This window comes from Mustelus asterias, chromosome 21, assembly GCF_964213995.1.
Source record: "Mustelus asterias chromosome 21, sMusAst1.hap1.1, whole genome shotgun sequence".
Taxonomy (NCBI): domain Eukaryota; kingdom Metazoa; phylum Chordata; class Chondrichthyes; order Carcharhiniformes; family Triakidae; genus Mustelus; species Mustelus asterias.
Genome location: NC_135821.1, coordinates 3,006,734 through 3,022,833, shown reverse-complemented (window position 1 = coordinate 3,022,833; position 16,100 = coordinate 3,006,734). Strand labels below are relative to the sequence as shown.

The 16,100-nt window shown below is 48.5% G+C and overlaps 1 protein-coding gene across 1 annotated transcript in view; it reads right to left on the bottom strand.

Annotated features, from left to right (window-relative positions):
- LOC144509486 (vesicular glutamate transporter 1) overlaps positions 1 to 14,292 on the bottom strand; it is a 35,640-nt gene extending 21,348 nt beyond the window's left edge. Inside the window, exons 1-3 of the mRNA XM_078238393.1 lie at positions 14,276 to 14,292; positions 11,064 to 11,316; positions 9,094 to 9,212 (exon numbers count right to left, since the gene is read on the bottom strand). Of these exons, the coding sequence (XP_078094519.1) occupies positions 9,094 to 9,212; positions 11,064 to 11,316; positions 14,276 to 14,292 (389 nt within the window). The remainder of the gene's footprint in view (positions 1 to 9,093; positions 9,213 to 11,063; positions 11,317 to 14,275) is intronic.
- Between the last annotated feature and the right edge of the window lie 1,808 nt (positions 14,293 to 16,100).

The window sequence follows — 16,100 nt, the reverse complement described above, 5'->3', positions numbered from 1 at the left end:
GATGGAGTGGATATCTGCTCTCAAACAGGAGATTTCAAACAGGAGAGCAGATATCCACTCCATCTGACGAATGAGCAGCGCTCTGAAAGCTAATGGCATTTGCTACCAAATAAACCTGTTGGACTTTAACCTGGTGTTGTTAAAACTCTTACTGTGTTTACCCCAGTCCAACGCTGGCATCTCCACATCATGACGACCAGTGTTTGATAGGGACAGTGTAGAGGGAGCTTTACTCAGTATCTATCCCCATGCTGTACCTGTCCTGGGAGTATTTGATGGAGGACAATGTAGAGGAGAGGGAGCTTTACTCTGTATTTAACCCCGTGCTGTAATTGTCCTGGGAGTGTTTGATGGGGGCACAGTGTAGAGGGAGCTTTACTCTGTATCGAATCCTGTGCTGTACCTGTCCTGGGAGTGTTTGATAGGCACAAAGTAGAGGGAGCTTTATTCTGTATCTAACCCCATGCTGTATCTGTCCTGGGAGTGTTTGATGGGGGACAGTGTAGAGGGAACTTTACTCTGTATCGAGCCCTGTGTTGTACCTGTCCTGGGAGTGTTTGATGGGGTCAGTGTAGAGGGAGCGTTACTCTGAATCCAACCCCGCGCTGATCCTGTCCTGTGAGTGTTTGATGGGGGACCGTGTAGAGGGAGCTTTACTCTGTATCTAACCTCGGGCTGCACCTATCCTGGGAGTGTTTGATGGGGGACAGTGTCGAGGGAGGTTTACTTTGTATCTAATCCCGTGCTGTTCCTGTCCTGGGAGTGTTTGATGGGGGACAGTGTAGAGGGAGCTTTATTCTGTATCTAACCCCGTGCTGCATCTGTTCTGGGAGTGTTTGATGGAGGACAGTGTAGAGGGAGCTTTACTCTGTATCTAGCCCCATGCTGCATCTGTTCTGGGAGTGTTTGATGGAGGACAGTGTAGAGGCGGCTTTACTCTGTATCTCACCCCGTGTTGTACCTGTCCTGGGAGTGTTTGATGGAGGACAGTGTAGAGGGAGCTTCACTCTGTATCTAACTCGTGCTGTACCCATCCTGGAAGTGTTTGAAAAAATAGTGGAAAAGAGTGTAATTCTGTTTTCAATGTGTTATAGCTGACCTGTGAGTGTCTGAGGGGATGGTGTAGATAATTTGTTGTGGAAGGGAAGAAGGTGGAGTCCAGGATAGGCTATCAGATGGCACTCCTCTCTGAGACAGAGGGGGAAGGCTGTTCTTGGGGACCTCAATAGCCCTGGTTGATTGCAGATTCCTGTTCAAAGCTGAAATAACTTCAGAGTGAAACTCGCATCAATGTGTTAATGTAATGGAGAGAAATCCTGACTCTGAATTTTAATTGGTCCCTCAGAGTCGGAGGATCGTTTGTGAAACCCTCTCTGTAATCCCTGCAGGCACTGTAAGGAACACCACTAATTACTCCTCAAAATAAACCAGCTGCATCACAGGTCAGATGTCATGGGCTTGGGGCGAATTTCAGCTTTTCAGTTGGTTTTTCAGAATAAACAGAAAATCGGGGCTGTTTTTTCCCCATTCTGTTTTGATCTCTGGGGTTGTTGAGATAATTAAGAGGGAAAAGAGTGAGAGAGATTCGGGACGGCACAGTGGTTAGCATCGCTGTCTCACAGTGCCGGGGGTCCAGGTTCGATTCCAACCTCAGGTGACTGTCTGTGCGGAGTCTGCACGTCCTCCCCGTGTCTGCGCGGGGTTTGAACGGACGCTCAGGTTTCCTGCCGCAACCCAAATATGTGCAAGTTAGGTGCATTGGCCATGCTAAATTCTCTCTCAGTGTACCCGAACAGGCGCCGGAGTGTAGCGGTTAGAGGATTTTCACAGTAACTTCATTGCAGTGTTAATGTAAACCTTCCGGGTTTCCTCCGGTGAATTGCCCCTTAGTGTCAGGGGGATTAGCAGGGTAAATACGTGAATTTTGGGGATAGGGTTTGGGTGGGATTGTTGTCGGTACAGACTCAATGGGCTGAATGGCCTCCTTCCGCACTGTAGGGATTCTATAATTCTCCTCCGATCTAGCTGACTATTAGGGGCAGACGGATCATCTTGGAGATTAGCACCTTCCAAATCCACGGCGTCTGCCACCTAGAAGGACAAGGGCGGCAGATACATGGGAAAACCACCACCTGTAAGTTCCCCTCCAGGCCACTCACCATCCTGAATTCGAATTATATCGGCCATTCCTTCTCTGTCGCTGGGTCAAAATCCTGGAACTGCCTCCCTAACAACACCGTGGTGGATCAAGAAGGCAGCTCACCACTACCACCTTCCCAAGAGCAATTCAGGATGGATAACAAATGCTAACTTTACCATCGATGCCCACATCCCATGAAAGCATGAGAAAAAAGGAGATTTCCCGAGATTCCATTGAGCTATCTTCCCGGTGGCACGGTGGTTAGCGCCGCTGCCTCACATCGCCAGGGACCCGGGTTCAATTCCCGGCTTGGGTCACTGTATGGGTGGAGCTGCACGTTCTCCCCGTGTCTGCGTGGGTTTCCTCTGGGTGCTCCGGTTTCCTCCCACAGTCCGAAAGACGTGCCGGTTAAGTGCATTGGCCGTGCTAAATTCTCCCTCAGTGTACCCGAACAGGCGCCGGAGTGTGGCGACTAGGGGATTTTCACAGTAACTTTATTGCAGTGTTAATGTAAATCCTTCAGGTGCTCTGGAGGACACCCAATCAGACACAGGGGAGAACGTGCAGACTCCGCACAGTGACCCGAGGCTGGGAATCGAACCCGGGTCCTGGCGCTGTGAGGCACCAGGGCTAACCACTGTGCCACAGTGTCACCCTAATAAGGAAGGGGTTGGGTTGCTGGTGTGATACAAGGTGAGTTGGTAAGGTCAGCATTTATTGTCCATCTGTAATTGCCCTTGGGAAGGTAGTCGTGAGCTGCCTTCTTGATCTCCTGTAGTGTTGTTAGGGAGGAAGTTCCAGGATTTTGACCCAGCAACAGAGAAAGAGTGGCCAATATTATTTGAAGTCAGGATGGTGGGTGACTTGGAGGGGAATTTGCAGGTGGTGGTGTTCCCCAGGTATCTGCAGCCCTTGTCCTTCAAGCTGGGAGAGGCCGTGTGTTTGGAAGGTACTGATCCCCAGTATGACCCATCCACCCCTAATGGTCAGCTAGATCGGAGGAGAATCATAGAATCACTGCAGTGCAGAAGGAGGCCATTTGGCCCATTGAGGCTATACCGACAACAATCCCATCCAGGCCCTATCCCCATAACCCCCAGTATTTACCCTGCTCATTCCGAGGGCTGGCACATGCACAACGGCCTCATTTGGCGCTGTCACCACTCTGTGATGCTGAGGAATGTTCTAGAGTGGCTGGAAATAATTGCAGCTGGTAATTTGAGTGATTATTCGGACATTACAGTTTACAAACTTTACAGTTGCTGCTACCCTTGCCTGCGACGTCTGCCAAGGCCCGCTGTCTAACCTTCACTCTTCTGTCTCTTTCATGCAAGGTGCCTCTGGGATCAATAAAACAACAGCAAAATGATGCAGCTTGGACTGAGGATATTTATTTGCAGATAGGCTTTGTCCCTTATCTCCTGAAGGTAATAATTCGTCATGCTTCTGTTTGCCAAGACACATATAAACACCAGCAAAGATACTTTGCCTCTAAGGTGCCTCCCTCGCCCCCATATCAAAGAACCCCTACTGTGCAGAAAGAGGCCATTTGGCCAATTGAGTCTGCACCAACAACAATCCCCTATCCCTATAACCCCATGCATTTACCCTGCTAATCCCCCTGACACTAAGGGACGATTTATCATGGCCAATCCCCCTAACCTGCTTTGGACTGTGGGAGGAAACCGGAGCACTCGGAGGAACCCCATGCAGACATGGCAAGAACATGCAAACTCCCCACAGTCACTCGAGGCCGGGAATCGAGGTCCCTGGCGCCGTGGGGCAGCAGTGCTAACCGCTGTGCCACCATGCCACCCTAATGGACACATCTTCTCCATCTCCACCCCTGAGCTACGGTTAACATTGCTGGTGCAGAATTTTGGGAAGGGAAGGAAGAGAGGGAAGAAAGAAGGTGGGCGGCATGGTGGCACAATGGTTAGCACTGCTGCCTCACAGCTCCAGGGACCTGGGTTCAATTCCTGCCTCGGGTCACTGTCCGTGTGGAGTTTGCACATTCTCCCCGTGTCTGCGTGGGTTTCCTCTGGGTGCTCCAGTTTCCTCCCACAGTCCAAAGATGTGCTCGTTAGGTGGATCGGCCATGCTAAATTGTCCTTTAGTGTCCCGGGATGTGTAGGTTAGAGGGATAAACAGGGCAAATATGTGGGGATGGAGCCTGGGTGGGATTGTTGTCTGTGCAGACCAGATGGGCCGAATGGTCTCCTTCTGCACTGTAGGGATTCTATAAGTCTTTGTATAAGGATCTCTTCCGGGGTTGAGATACAGGGTTAGGAATGAGTTGATGACATATCGGATTGATCCAGAATGGGGAGAGGTGTGGGGGTGAGGGGGTTGGGGTTGGGCTTGGGGAGAGGTGTGGGGGGTGGAGTGAGGATTTGGGGAGAGGTGTGGGAGGTGGCGTAAGGGTTGGGGAGAGGTGTGGGGGTGAGGGCGTTGGGGTGAGATTTGGAGAGAGGGGTTGTGGTGAGGTGTGGGGGTGAGGGGGTTGTGATTGGAGTGAGGGTTGGGGAGAGGTGTGGGGGTGGGGGTGAGGGGGGTGAGGCTTGGGGAAAGGTATGCGGGTGAGGGGGTTGGGATTGGAGTGAGGGTTGGAGAGGGGGATGGGGTGAGGGTTGGGGAGAGGTGTGGGGGTGAGGGGGATGGGGTGAGGCTTGGGGAGAGGTGTGCGGGTAAGGGGGTTGGGATTGGAGTGAGGGTTGCAGGGAGATGTGGGGGTGAGGGGATGTGTGTGTGGGATGGAGATGGGGGGGCGGGGGAAGAGCTTGCGATTTGCTCTTTGTTGACATATGGCCTCCAGTTCTCGGCGAAACAAGAACAGAAAATGATCAGATGGTCTGAAAGCCTGGCAGCTCGGTGCGCCCCATGCCTGGGCAAGATGCCAATCCCTTGGCACCGTCCTTCAAATGCTGTTAATTAATCTTACCGTGAGTGGCTCTGCAGGGCATTGCACCAACAGACAGAGCAACATTTAATCATTCACTCAATGCGCAATCCCGTCTCTCTGAAAGGAAGGGAACTAAAAAAATAATCCTGACATCCGTGTTTACAGGGGCTTTGCTGATTTGGTTTTAATCACAAAGGAAACAAGATTTATCTAATCCTTTTGTGCCCCTGACTCCCCCACTCTGCCCCTCCCTTCCCCTTTCCTTCCTCAGATGAGGACACTGACTCTTGCCAGGGAACAGGTGCCCTGGCACCTCTCCTCCAGAAACACATTGCCCATCATTGCCGAGTTAGTGGCAGGCGGTTTAACCGTAAGGGTATCCTGGCTGAACCCCATCAAGCCTCCCTACCCCCACCCCCTCCCTCTTTTAATGTGTATGCCTGAGAACCTACCTCTTTGAGCAAACATCCTTCTTGAGCTTATTGGTGGAGCAGCTCGAAGAGCTGAATTTGCCGACTTAGAATCATGGAATCCCTCCAGTGCAAAAGGAGGCCATTCAGCCCAAGGGGTCTACACCGACCACAATCCCACCCAGGCCCTATTCCCATCACCCCACATATTTATCCTGCTAATCCCACTGACACTAAAGGGAAATTTAGCATGGCCAATCCACCTAACCCGCACATCTTTTGGACTGTGGGAGGAAACTGGAGCACCCGGAGGAAACCCACACAGACAATGTGCAAACTCCACACAGACAGTAACTTGAGAACGGAATCGAACCCGGGTCCCTGGTGCTGTGAGGCATCAGTGCTAACCACTGTGCCACCTTCGCAGGCTCAGCCGCTTTTGTAGTTGGGGTCAATTTAGCATGGCCAATCCACCTAAACAACACGTCTTTCGGACTGTGGGAGGAAACCGGAGCACCCGGAGGAAATCCACGTAGACACGGGGGGAATGTGCAAACTCCGCACAGGTAGTGACCCAAGCCAGGAATCGAACCCGCGTCCCTGGCACTGTGAGGCAGCAGTGCTAACCACTGTGCCACCGTGCCTACCCCTACTTCTGCCCCTAATTCCTATGTTATTGTCAGTTTTGTTTCCTGATTAGGCTCCTGGGAATCGTTTTTTAAATTATTATAGAATCATGGAATTCCTACAGTATGGAAGGAGGCCATTTGGCCCATCGTTAGAGGTACTCTTTAAATGCAAGTTGGATTCAAAGCTCTACAGACAGGGGTGTTGAGAAAGAAGGAGGACTGTGGTCAGCCTTCCCTCCACCATTGTTCCAAATGTCATTCTTGAAGCACCCTCCTCGGAGAGGCTGGAAAGCTTGATTGGCACCCCGCCCACAAAAATTCACTCTCTCCATCACCAACACACAGTGGCAGCCATGTGTACCATCTACAAGATGCATGGCAGCAACTCACCAAGACTCCTTTGACAGCACCTTCCAAACCCACGACCCGCCACCATCTAGAAGGGGAAGAGCAGCAGACACGTGGGAAACCTTGAAGTTCCCCTCCGAGCCACTCACCATCCCAACTTGGAAATCCATCGGCCGTTCCTTCACTGTCACTGGGTCAAAATCCTGATCCTGATCCTGGTCAAAGTCCCTAACAGCAGTTTGGTGTATCTACACATCACAGGGGCTGCAGAAGGTTCAAGAAGGCGGCTCACCACCACCTTCTCAAGGGCGATTAGGGATGGACAATAAATGTTGGCCTAGCCAGCAATGCCCACGTCCCATGAATCAATGAACAAAACCAGCACTGGTGATGTGCCCAAGGGTACATCCTCTGTTTATTTCTCATGGCATTGTGTTTTCCGCTTCAGTTGGACATAGGGTCCCCCCCATTCACAAATTGTCCAATATTGTTAAGGATATTATTAAACTAGAAAGAGTGCAGAAAAGATTTACTAGGATGCTACCGGGACTTGATGGTTTGAGTTATAAGGAGAGGCTGGGTAGACTGGGACTTTTTTCTCTGGAGTGTAGAAGGTGTGAGGGGTGATCTTATAGAGGTCTATAAAATAATGTGGGGCATAGATCAGCTAGTCAATATCTTTTCCCAAAGGTAGGGAATCTAAAACTAGAGGGCATAGGTTTAAGGTGAGAGGGGAGCGATACAAAAGTGTCCAGAGGGGCAATTTTTTCACACAGAGGGCGGCGAGTGTCTGGAACGAGCTGCCAGAAGTAGTAGTAGAGGCGGGTACAATTTTGTCTTTTAAAAAGCATTTAGACAGCTACATGGGTAAGATGGATATAGAGGGATATGGGCCAAATGCGAGCAATTGGGCCTAGCTTAGGGGTTTAAAGAAAAGGGTGGTATGGAAAAGTTGGGCCGAAGGACCTGTTTCATGCTATAAACCTCCTCTGTGACTCAATTGTCATTCTCTTTCTCCCTCTTGGTCTACGTTGCTCTAATCTTCCTTCAACACCACCCTTGACAATTTGCTCATACTTTAGACAATGACCAGTTCAACCTTGCCGCCTTTTCCCGATGATATCCTTTCTCATGCACCACCCAGAGAACCTCTTAATTGCTCTTGGATTCTCTCCAACAACTGCACCCCCCCCCCCCCCCCTCCCTCTGTCTTCCAGGACCACAATCCAAGCCTTCTAGACTTTGGATGTCTGCTTTGTCCCCCTGCCAGCCCCAAGCAGCAAAGCAATCCTAATTCTAACAGAGCTCTGACAAAGGGTCATCCAGACTCGAAACATTGGCTCAATTCTCTCTCCACAGACACTGTCAGACGTGCTGAGATTTTCCAGCATTTTCTGTTTTTGTTTCAGATTCCAGCATCCGTAGTGTTAGAACGTAACCGGTGACAGCTTTGTATCGGATGTAATGTGACCAATGGTAACAAGCTGTAAGAGTCAGCTGACCCAGTAAACCATGGAACCAATTACAGAATGATGTGATTGTCAGCTGACCGGCTGACTGCCTATAAATAAGAACCTGTTGGGAATTGTGGGAGAGTTTGGAGTGGCCCGGGGCGAGGAACCAAGTTTGGAGTAATGAAGTTTCTTTATTAAACCCTTCCTTTGATTTATAAGTTGGAGTAAGTTTTGTTGGATGTTTATTGTCTGCATTTGAAGAGTTCCTTCTGAAGAAACACGCAGTAATTTGCCTTTACTCCTAAGTCTTTTCTTACGATCTCTGCCCATTCCTACGCTGAGCAATTGCCTCTCTTCGGAAAGTCCATTCTTTATTACATAGAAACAGGAGTAGGCCATTCGGCCCTTTGAGCCTGCTCTGCCATTCATTGTGATCATGGCTGATCGTCCAACTCAATAGCCTGATCCCGCCTTTCCCCCACATCCTTTGATCCCTTTTACCTCAAGGGCTAACTGCTTCTTGAGAACATTCAAAGTTTTGGCCTCAATTACTTTCAAATTCAATATCCTGATCCCCCCCTTCCTCCCCAATATCCCTTGGTCCCTTTAGCCCCAAGAGCTATATCTAATTTCTTCTTGAAATCACACAATGTTTCGACCTCAACTACTTTCGTAGCGAATTCCACACATTCACCACTCTCCGGGCGGGATTTTACGGCCTCTCTCGGGCGCGACCTGAAATTCCTGCCTCGAGGTCAATGGAGATTTCTGTTGTCAGACCCTCGCTCGGGCCAATTCCGTGGCGGGCGAGATTGTAGAGTTCCAGCCCCAGGTGAAGAAATTTCTCCTCACCTTGGTCCTAAAAGGTTTACCCCTTATCCTCAATCCATGACTCCCCTCGTTCTGGGCTTCCCCACCAACAGGAACATTCTTTCTGAATCTACCCTGTCTAACCCTGTTAGAATTTTATAAGTTTCTATGAGATCCCCACTCACTCTTCTAACCTCCAGTGAATATAATCATATTATTGCTATTCTAGCTTGGATTTCTTTACGACAGTGATCATCTTCTAACAAGTTGCTTCCCAGATATTTAAATCTGTTCTCCCACTGTTATTATTTTCCAATCTTCATCACGCGAGTATATTTTACATTAATTTTTACTTTGCCAACTCATTCACTCTATCCGGTTCCGGAAAATTCCACCTTACCTGTTGGCTGCAAATTTCTGTGATATGTAACCTCCAGGAATCTGCGTGACGATATACCCCCAGAAGAAGGATCCGTGAATCATTCCCACCGTCTCTGGGTCCCAGTTGAATCGAGCTTTCTAGAACAAAGAAGGAAATGGGTTAGAGTCTTAGAGTTTACAGCATGGAAACAGGCCCTTCAGTCCAAATTGTCCATGCCGCCCAGTTTTTACCATTAAGTTAGTCCCAGTTGCCCGCATTTGGCCCATATCCCTCTACACCCATCTTACCCATGTAATTGTCTAAATGCTTTTTAAAAGACAAAATTGTACCCGCCTCTACTACTGCCTCTGGCAGCTCGTTCCAGACACTCACCACCCTCTGTGTGAACAAATTGCCCCTTTGGCAATCTTTTTTTCCCATGTATTGTTCTCATAACATACACTCCAAAGATGCGCGGGTTAGGTGGATTGGCCATGCTAAATTGCCCCTTAGTGTCAAGGAGACTGGCTAGGGTAAATGCGTGGGGTTACGGGGATAGGGCCTGGGTGGAATTGTGGTTGGTGCAGACTCGATGGGCCAAATGGCCTTCTTCTGCACTGTAGGATTCTATGGTTCTATTCTATGACCCATGAACATCTTGCTGCATAATGTTCCTGATCTACTACTCTTGCCTTAGATCAGTGTCCTCTGCGTAATGACATACCTGTCACTAAAAACAGTTTTTCTTTATCCTTCCAGCAAAACCTTTCACAACTTTGAATCTTCTATTCAATTTGAAGGCGGCATGGTGCCTCAGTGGTTAACACTGCTGGCTCGCAGCGCCAGGGATCCGGGTTCAATTCCGGCCTCGGGTCACTGTCTGTGTGGAGTTCCCCGTGTCTGCGTGAATTTCCTCCAGGTGCTCCGGTTTCCTCCCTAACTATGACTGTAACGCTACATTCTGCACTCTCTCGTTTCCTTCTCTATGAATGGTATGCTTTGTCTGTAAAGCCCGCAAGAAACAATACTTTTCACTGTATACGAATACATAGTAAATCAAATCAAATGAAACAGTCCAAAGATGTGCGGGTTAGGTTGGCCATGCTAAATTGACCCTCGGTGTCAGGGGATTAGCAGGGTAAATATATGGGGTTACGGGAATAGGGCCTGGGTGGGATTGTGGTCAGTGCAGACTTGATGGGCCGAATGGCCTCCTTCTGCACTGTAGGGATTCTATGATTCAAATAATTTAGGGAACCACCCCACTATGGGGAACAATCCCATCTTCTCTGCTTGCCTCTCTTTCTCCGGGTTGGATTCTATGTGGAGTTGATGTCTTTGCTGCCTCTGCCCCTGACCAAACCCATTTCCTTCTTTGTTCTAGAAAGCTCGATTCTCATTCAGCATCACACTGTGCGCTTGCTGCCCTGCATTGCTTCCTCAACTCTTATCCTGCTCTCAAATTTCTTCATTATCTTACCAGTCACAACACCGCCGCCCCCCCCCCCCCCCCCCCCCCCCACCCCCCCTCAGTCTGTGGGCACTAAGGGACAATTTAGCATGGCTAATCCACCCTAACCTGCACCTGAAGGGGGCAATTTAGCATGGCCAATCCACCTAACCTGCACATCTTTGGAGTGTGGGAGAAAAACGGGGCACCCGGTGGAAACCCACGCAGACACGGGGAGAACGTGCAGACTCTGCACCGATGATGACCCAAGGCCGGAATCGAACCCAGGTCCCTGGCGCTGTGAGGCAGCAGCGCTAACCACTGTGCCACCATACCCCTCCTCTGTGATAAAATCTCTCCCTAAACCTCCCAATTTATCACTTCTTAAAATCTCTCCAAGTAACCATTTGGATTGTTCTTCTTAATATCTCTTTATGTGACTTGGTGTCAAATTCTGTGCGGCAGTTTTCTTGAGGAGTGTCTTTTAGGATGTTTTTAGTTATGTCGGATGCGCTGTATAAATACAAATGTTGATTACCATTGCCAGCTCCCCCCTTACCTCCATGGTGAGTTTCCCATTCCGATAGACTGTGTTATTGTTCACCATGCTCACAATCGCCACTCCGAGATTGCAGCGGATGCCGAAGGAGATGCAGAAGCCCAGGCCGCTCATCATGGCGATGACGTAACGTTTTGGCAGCCCAAAGCAGGTGCAATCCAAGAGGGGCTTCCGTTTCTCTGACACGCCGATCGCTCGGCCATCCTCAGTTAGCTCGATAGTCTCCCCGACATTCTGTCGCCTCTCTAGGATTCTGTGTTGAGTAAAAAGCAGGCGGATTAATATCTCAGGAAAAGCGGGAGCAGGGACAGAAAGCTCATGAGCCCAAATCTCTGAAGGTGGCAAGAAAAACGAGTGGAGCTGCTTGTGAAAAAAAAAAATAAAAGCACACTACTGAACAAAAGAGACAGGCTGCCGAAGCTTTTCATCTTGCACTCATCAGAAACAGGTGAAAGAATACCAAATTTTGATATGGAGCAACAACACAGGCTCCCTTTGAAATTTGGTATTCTTGTCTCTGTCCTGATGAGCGCAAGGCAAAAACTTTGACAGCATATATCTTATGCAGTAAGAATCAAGTTTTGTATTATCATACAATAAAAAAATACATATCTGATTGTTGGCTTTATGATTAGAGTCATGGGGGCTGATTCTACTTACCAAATGGGGTGTGGGCAGTCCGGTGGCCTATATCATAGAATCATAGAATCCCTACAGTGCAGAAGGAGGTCATTTTGTCCATTGAACCTGCACTAACAATAATCCCACCCAGCCCCTATAACCTCACGTAACGTCACGCATTTACTCTGCAAATCCCCCTAACCTGATTTGATTTGATTTGATTCGATTTATTATTGTCACATGTATTAGCATACAGTGAAAAGTATTGTTTCTTGCGCGCTATATAGACAAAGCATACCGTTCATAGAGAAGGAAATGAGAGGGTGCTGAATGTAGTGTTACAGTCATAGCGAGGGTGTGGAGAAAAATCAACTTAATGCAAGGTAAGTCCATTCAAAGAAGCTGCTCTTGAGTCGGTTGGTACATGACCTCAGACTTTTGTATCTTTTTCCTGATGGAAGAAGGTGGAAAAGAGAATGTCCGGGGTGCGTGGGGTCCTTAATTATGCTGGCTGCTTCACCAAGGCAGCGGGAAGTGTAGACAGAGTCAATTGATGGGAGGCTGGTTTGCATGATGGATTGGGCTACATTCACAACCTTTTGTAGTTCCTTGCGGTCTTGGGCAGAGCAGGAGCCATACCAAGCTGTGATACAACCAGAGAGAATGCTTTCTCTGGTGCATCTGTAAAAGTTGATGAGAGTCGTAGCTGACATGCCAAATTTCCTTAGTCTTCTGAGAAAGTAGAGGCATTGGTGGGCTTTCTTAATTATAGTTTCGGCATGGGGGGACCAGGACAGGTTGTTGGTGATCTGGACACCTAAAAACTTGAAGCTCTTGACCCTTTCTACTTCATCCCCATTGATGTAGACAGGAGCATGTTCTCCTTTAAGTTTCCTGAAGTCGATGACAATCTCCTTCGTTTTGTTGACATTGAGGGAGAGATTATTGTTGCCGCACTAATGTACTCAGTCCAGATCCCATATACCGCGGTTTTGACTTCAGAACGTGCAATGTTTGGCTGTTACAAGTTCCTCGTCCAGAAAGCAGCCCAGTTGACTTGGCTGCCAGTCGGGTAAGTAGAATTCCAGAAAGCCACAGGATTAGGTAGATCCAATCCGCTATCCCATGTATGGGGCTGGAGCAGTCTGATCCCAGGGGGGAGTGGTCGCACTCTGGGAGGGGGGAGGATTTGTTTGGGGAGGGATTTACAGGAAACTGGAAGGCAGGAAGCAGCTCTGCTCCTCCTGGCCTGCTAGCAGTGCTGTAAAAACGAATGCCCTCTCCCAGAGGTTGTCCTTGCCTTGTTGCAGTTGTCAACTTTCCAAAGCAAGTTAAGTCAAAGTCTTCCAGCCTTGTTAACATACTTAAAATTCCAGCTTTCCCCCTGGGACTGAATGACTGTCCAGTCCTCCGTAAGAACCTGAAAATGGGCAGGTTGGAGTCTGATATCTATGGAGTTTCTATCCATTTAACTCACATTCCTACCCACACCAGCAACTAATCCTAACCACTCAGCCATGTCAAAATAGCCCTCAGGAATCACAAAATAAGCGTATGGTGCGAACTCATAATAAATCACCGGATGGATCTCCAACAGAGTATTGTGTCCACTTAGACAAACGTACATTAGGAGCAGGAGTAAGGCCACTCGGCCCCTCAGGCCTGCTGCACCATTCAATAAGATCATGGCTGATCTGATTGTAGCTTTAACCCCCCACATTCCTGCCGACTCCCAATAACCTTTCACTCCCCCCCACCTTATTAATCAAGTATCTATCTCTGCCTTAAGACCATAAGATCATAAGACATAGGAGCAGAATTAGACCACTCGGCCCATTCAATTATGGCTGATATTTTGCTCATTCCCATTCTCCTGCCTTTTCTCCATAACTCCTGATCCCTTTATTAATCAAGAGCCTATCTATCTCTATCTTAAAGACACTCAATGACCTGACCTCCACAGCCTTCTGCGGCAATGAATTCCACAGATTCAACACTCTCTGGCTGAAGAAATTCCTCGTCATCTCTGCTTTAAAGGATCATCCTTTTAGCCTGAGGTTGTGCCCTCTGGTTCTAGTTTTTCCTACTAGTGGAAACATCCTCTCCACGTCCACTCTATTCAGGCCTCTCAGCATCCTGTAAGTTACAATAAGATTCCCCCCTCATCCTTCTAAACTCCAAAGAGTACAGACCCAGAGTCCTCAACCGTTCCTCAAACGACAAGCTCTTCATTCAGGGATCATTCTTGTGAACCTCCTCTGGACCCTTTCCAAGGCCAGCACATCCTTCCTTAGATATGGGGTCCAAAATTGCTCACAATACTCCAAATGGGGTCTGACTAGAGCCTTAGACAGCCTCAGAAGAACATCCCTGCTCTTGTATTCTAGCCCTCTTGACGTGAATGCTAACATTGCATTTGCCTTCCTAACTGCTGAATGAACCTGCACGTTAACCTTAAGAGAATCTTGAACCAGGACTCCCAAGTCCCTTCGTGCTTCTGATTTCCTAAGCATTTCCTCAAAAATTCCCCTGAAAAATATTCAAAGACTCTGGGCGGGATTTTCCAGCCACCCAAAACTGGAAAATCCCACCTGAGTTCAACAGTCATGGTCCGCTCCTTTCCTGCTACGATTCCCGTGGCAGGCGGAACGGGAAAATCCACCCCTCTACTGCCGCTGCCTTTTGAGGAAGAGAGTTCCAGAGACCTACAACCCTTTGAGAGAAATATATTTGCCTCACCTCCGTTTTAAATGGGCGATCTCTTACTTGTGAACAGCGACCCCTTGTTCTGGATTCTCCCACGAGGAAGCAACTCTCCACATCCACCCTGTTAATACCCCTCAGGATCTTAAAGGTTTTGATCATATTTTTCCAAACTCCAATGGATACAATCCTCGCCTGTCCAAGCTTTCCTCATAGGACAGCCAAGGAACTCACCAAGGTTCATTTGGCAGCACCTTTCAAAGCCATGACGTCTACCATCTAGAAGGTCAAGGACAGTAGATACATGGGAACATCACCACCTGGATTTTCTCCTCTAAGCCACTCACCATCCTGACTTGGTTTGATTTATTATTGTCACATGTATTAGCATACAATGGGAAGTATTGTTTCTTACACTCTCTCCTTTCCTTCCCCATGTAAGGTATGTTTTCTTGACAAAGCATACTGTTCATAGGGAAGGAAAGGAGAGGGTGCAAAATGTGGTGTTACAGCTATAGCTAGGGTGTAGAGAAAGGTCAACTTATTGCGAGGTAAGTCCATTCAAAAGTCTGATGGCAGCAGGGAACAAGCTGTTCTTGAGTCAGTTGGTACGTGTCCTCAGACTTTCGCATCTTTTTCCCGATGGAAGAAAGTGGAAGAGAGAATGTCTGGGGTGCGTGGGGTCCTTAATTATGCTGGCTGCTTTTCCAAGGCAGCGGGAAGTGTAGATGGAGTCAATGGATGGGAGGCTGGTTTGAGTGAAGGACTGGGAAATATTTTGCTATATCTTCGTTGTCTCTGGGTCAAAAAACTGGAACTTCCTCCCTAACAGCACTCTGGGTGTACCTGCAGCGGTTCAAAAGTGTACCTCACCACCACCTCCTTAAAGGGCAAATAGGGATGGGCAATAAGTGCTGGCTTAGCCAATGAAGCTCACATCTCCTGACTGACTGAAAATGAAACCTGCCCATTCTTGGTATCATAGAATCCCTGCAGTGCAGAAGGAGGCCATTCGGCCCATTGAGCCTGCACTGACAATAATCCCACCCAGGCCCTATCCCCGTAAACTCAAACTGTGGCTCACGACTCCCAGTGGGGTCCCGAGGTGAGATTCTGGGGTTGCGAGCTCCAAGGTCGTGTTGTCTGCTTTGGAGTTCAGCCTGATAGCTAACGGCTGCAAAGACCCCTTTAGACCCATGTGTTTTTTAAAGTTGATGTATTAGTGTCACAAGTAGGCTTACATTAACACTGCAAAGAAGTTACTGTGAAAATTCCCCAGTCGCCACACTCCAGTGCCTATTCGGGTACACTGAGGGAGAATTTAGCACGGCCAATGCACCCTAACCGGCACGTCTTTCAGACTGTGGGAGGAAACCGGAGCCCCCGGAGGAAACCCATGCAGACACGGGGGGAACGTGCAAACTTCACACAGACAGTGACCCAAGCCGGGAATCGAACCCGGGTCCTTGGCGCTGTGAGGCAGCAGTTGGCAAGATGTGATGAGTGGTGTGCTGACAGGAATAAGTGCTGGGCCTCAACACTTTACAATTTATATAAATTACTTGGACAAAGGGACTAAAGGTACTTTAGTTATTAAATTTGCTGATAACACAAAGATAGGTAGGAAAGAAGAGACATAAGGAGGCTACAATGTGACATAAATAGGTTAAGTGAATGGGCAAAAATCTGGCAAATGAAATATCTGCCACAATT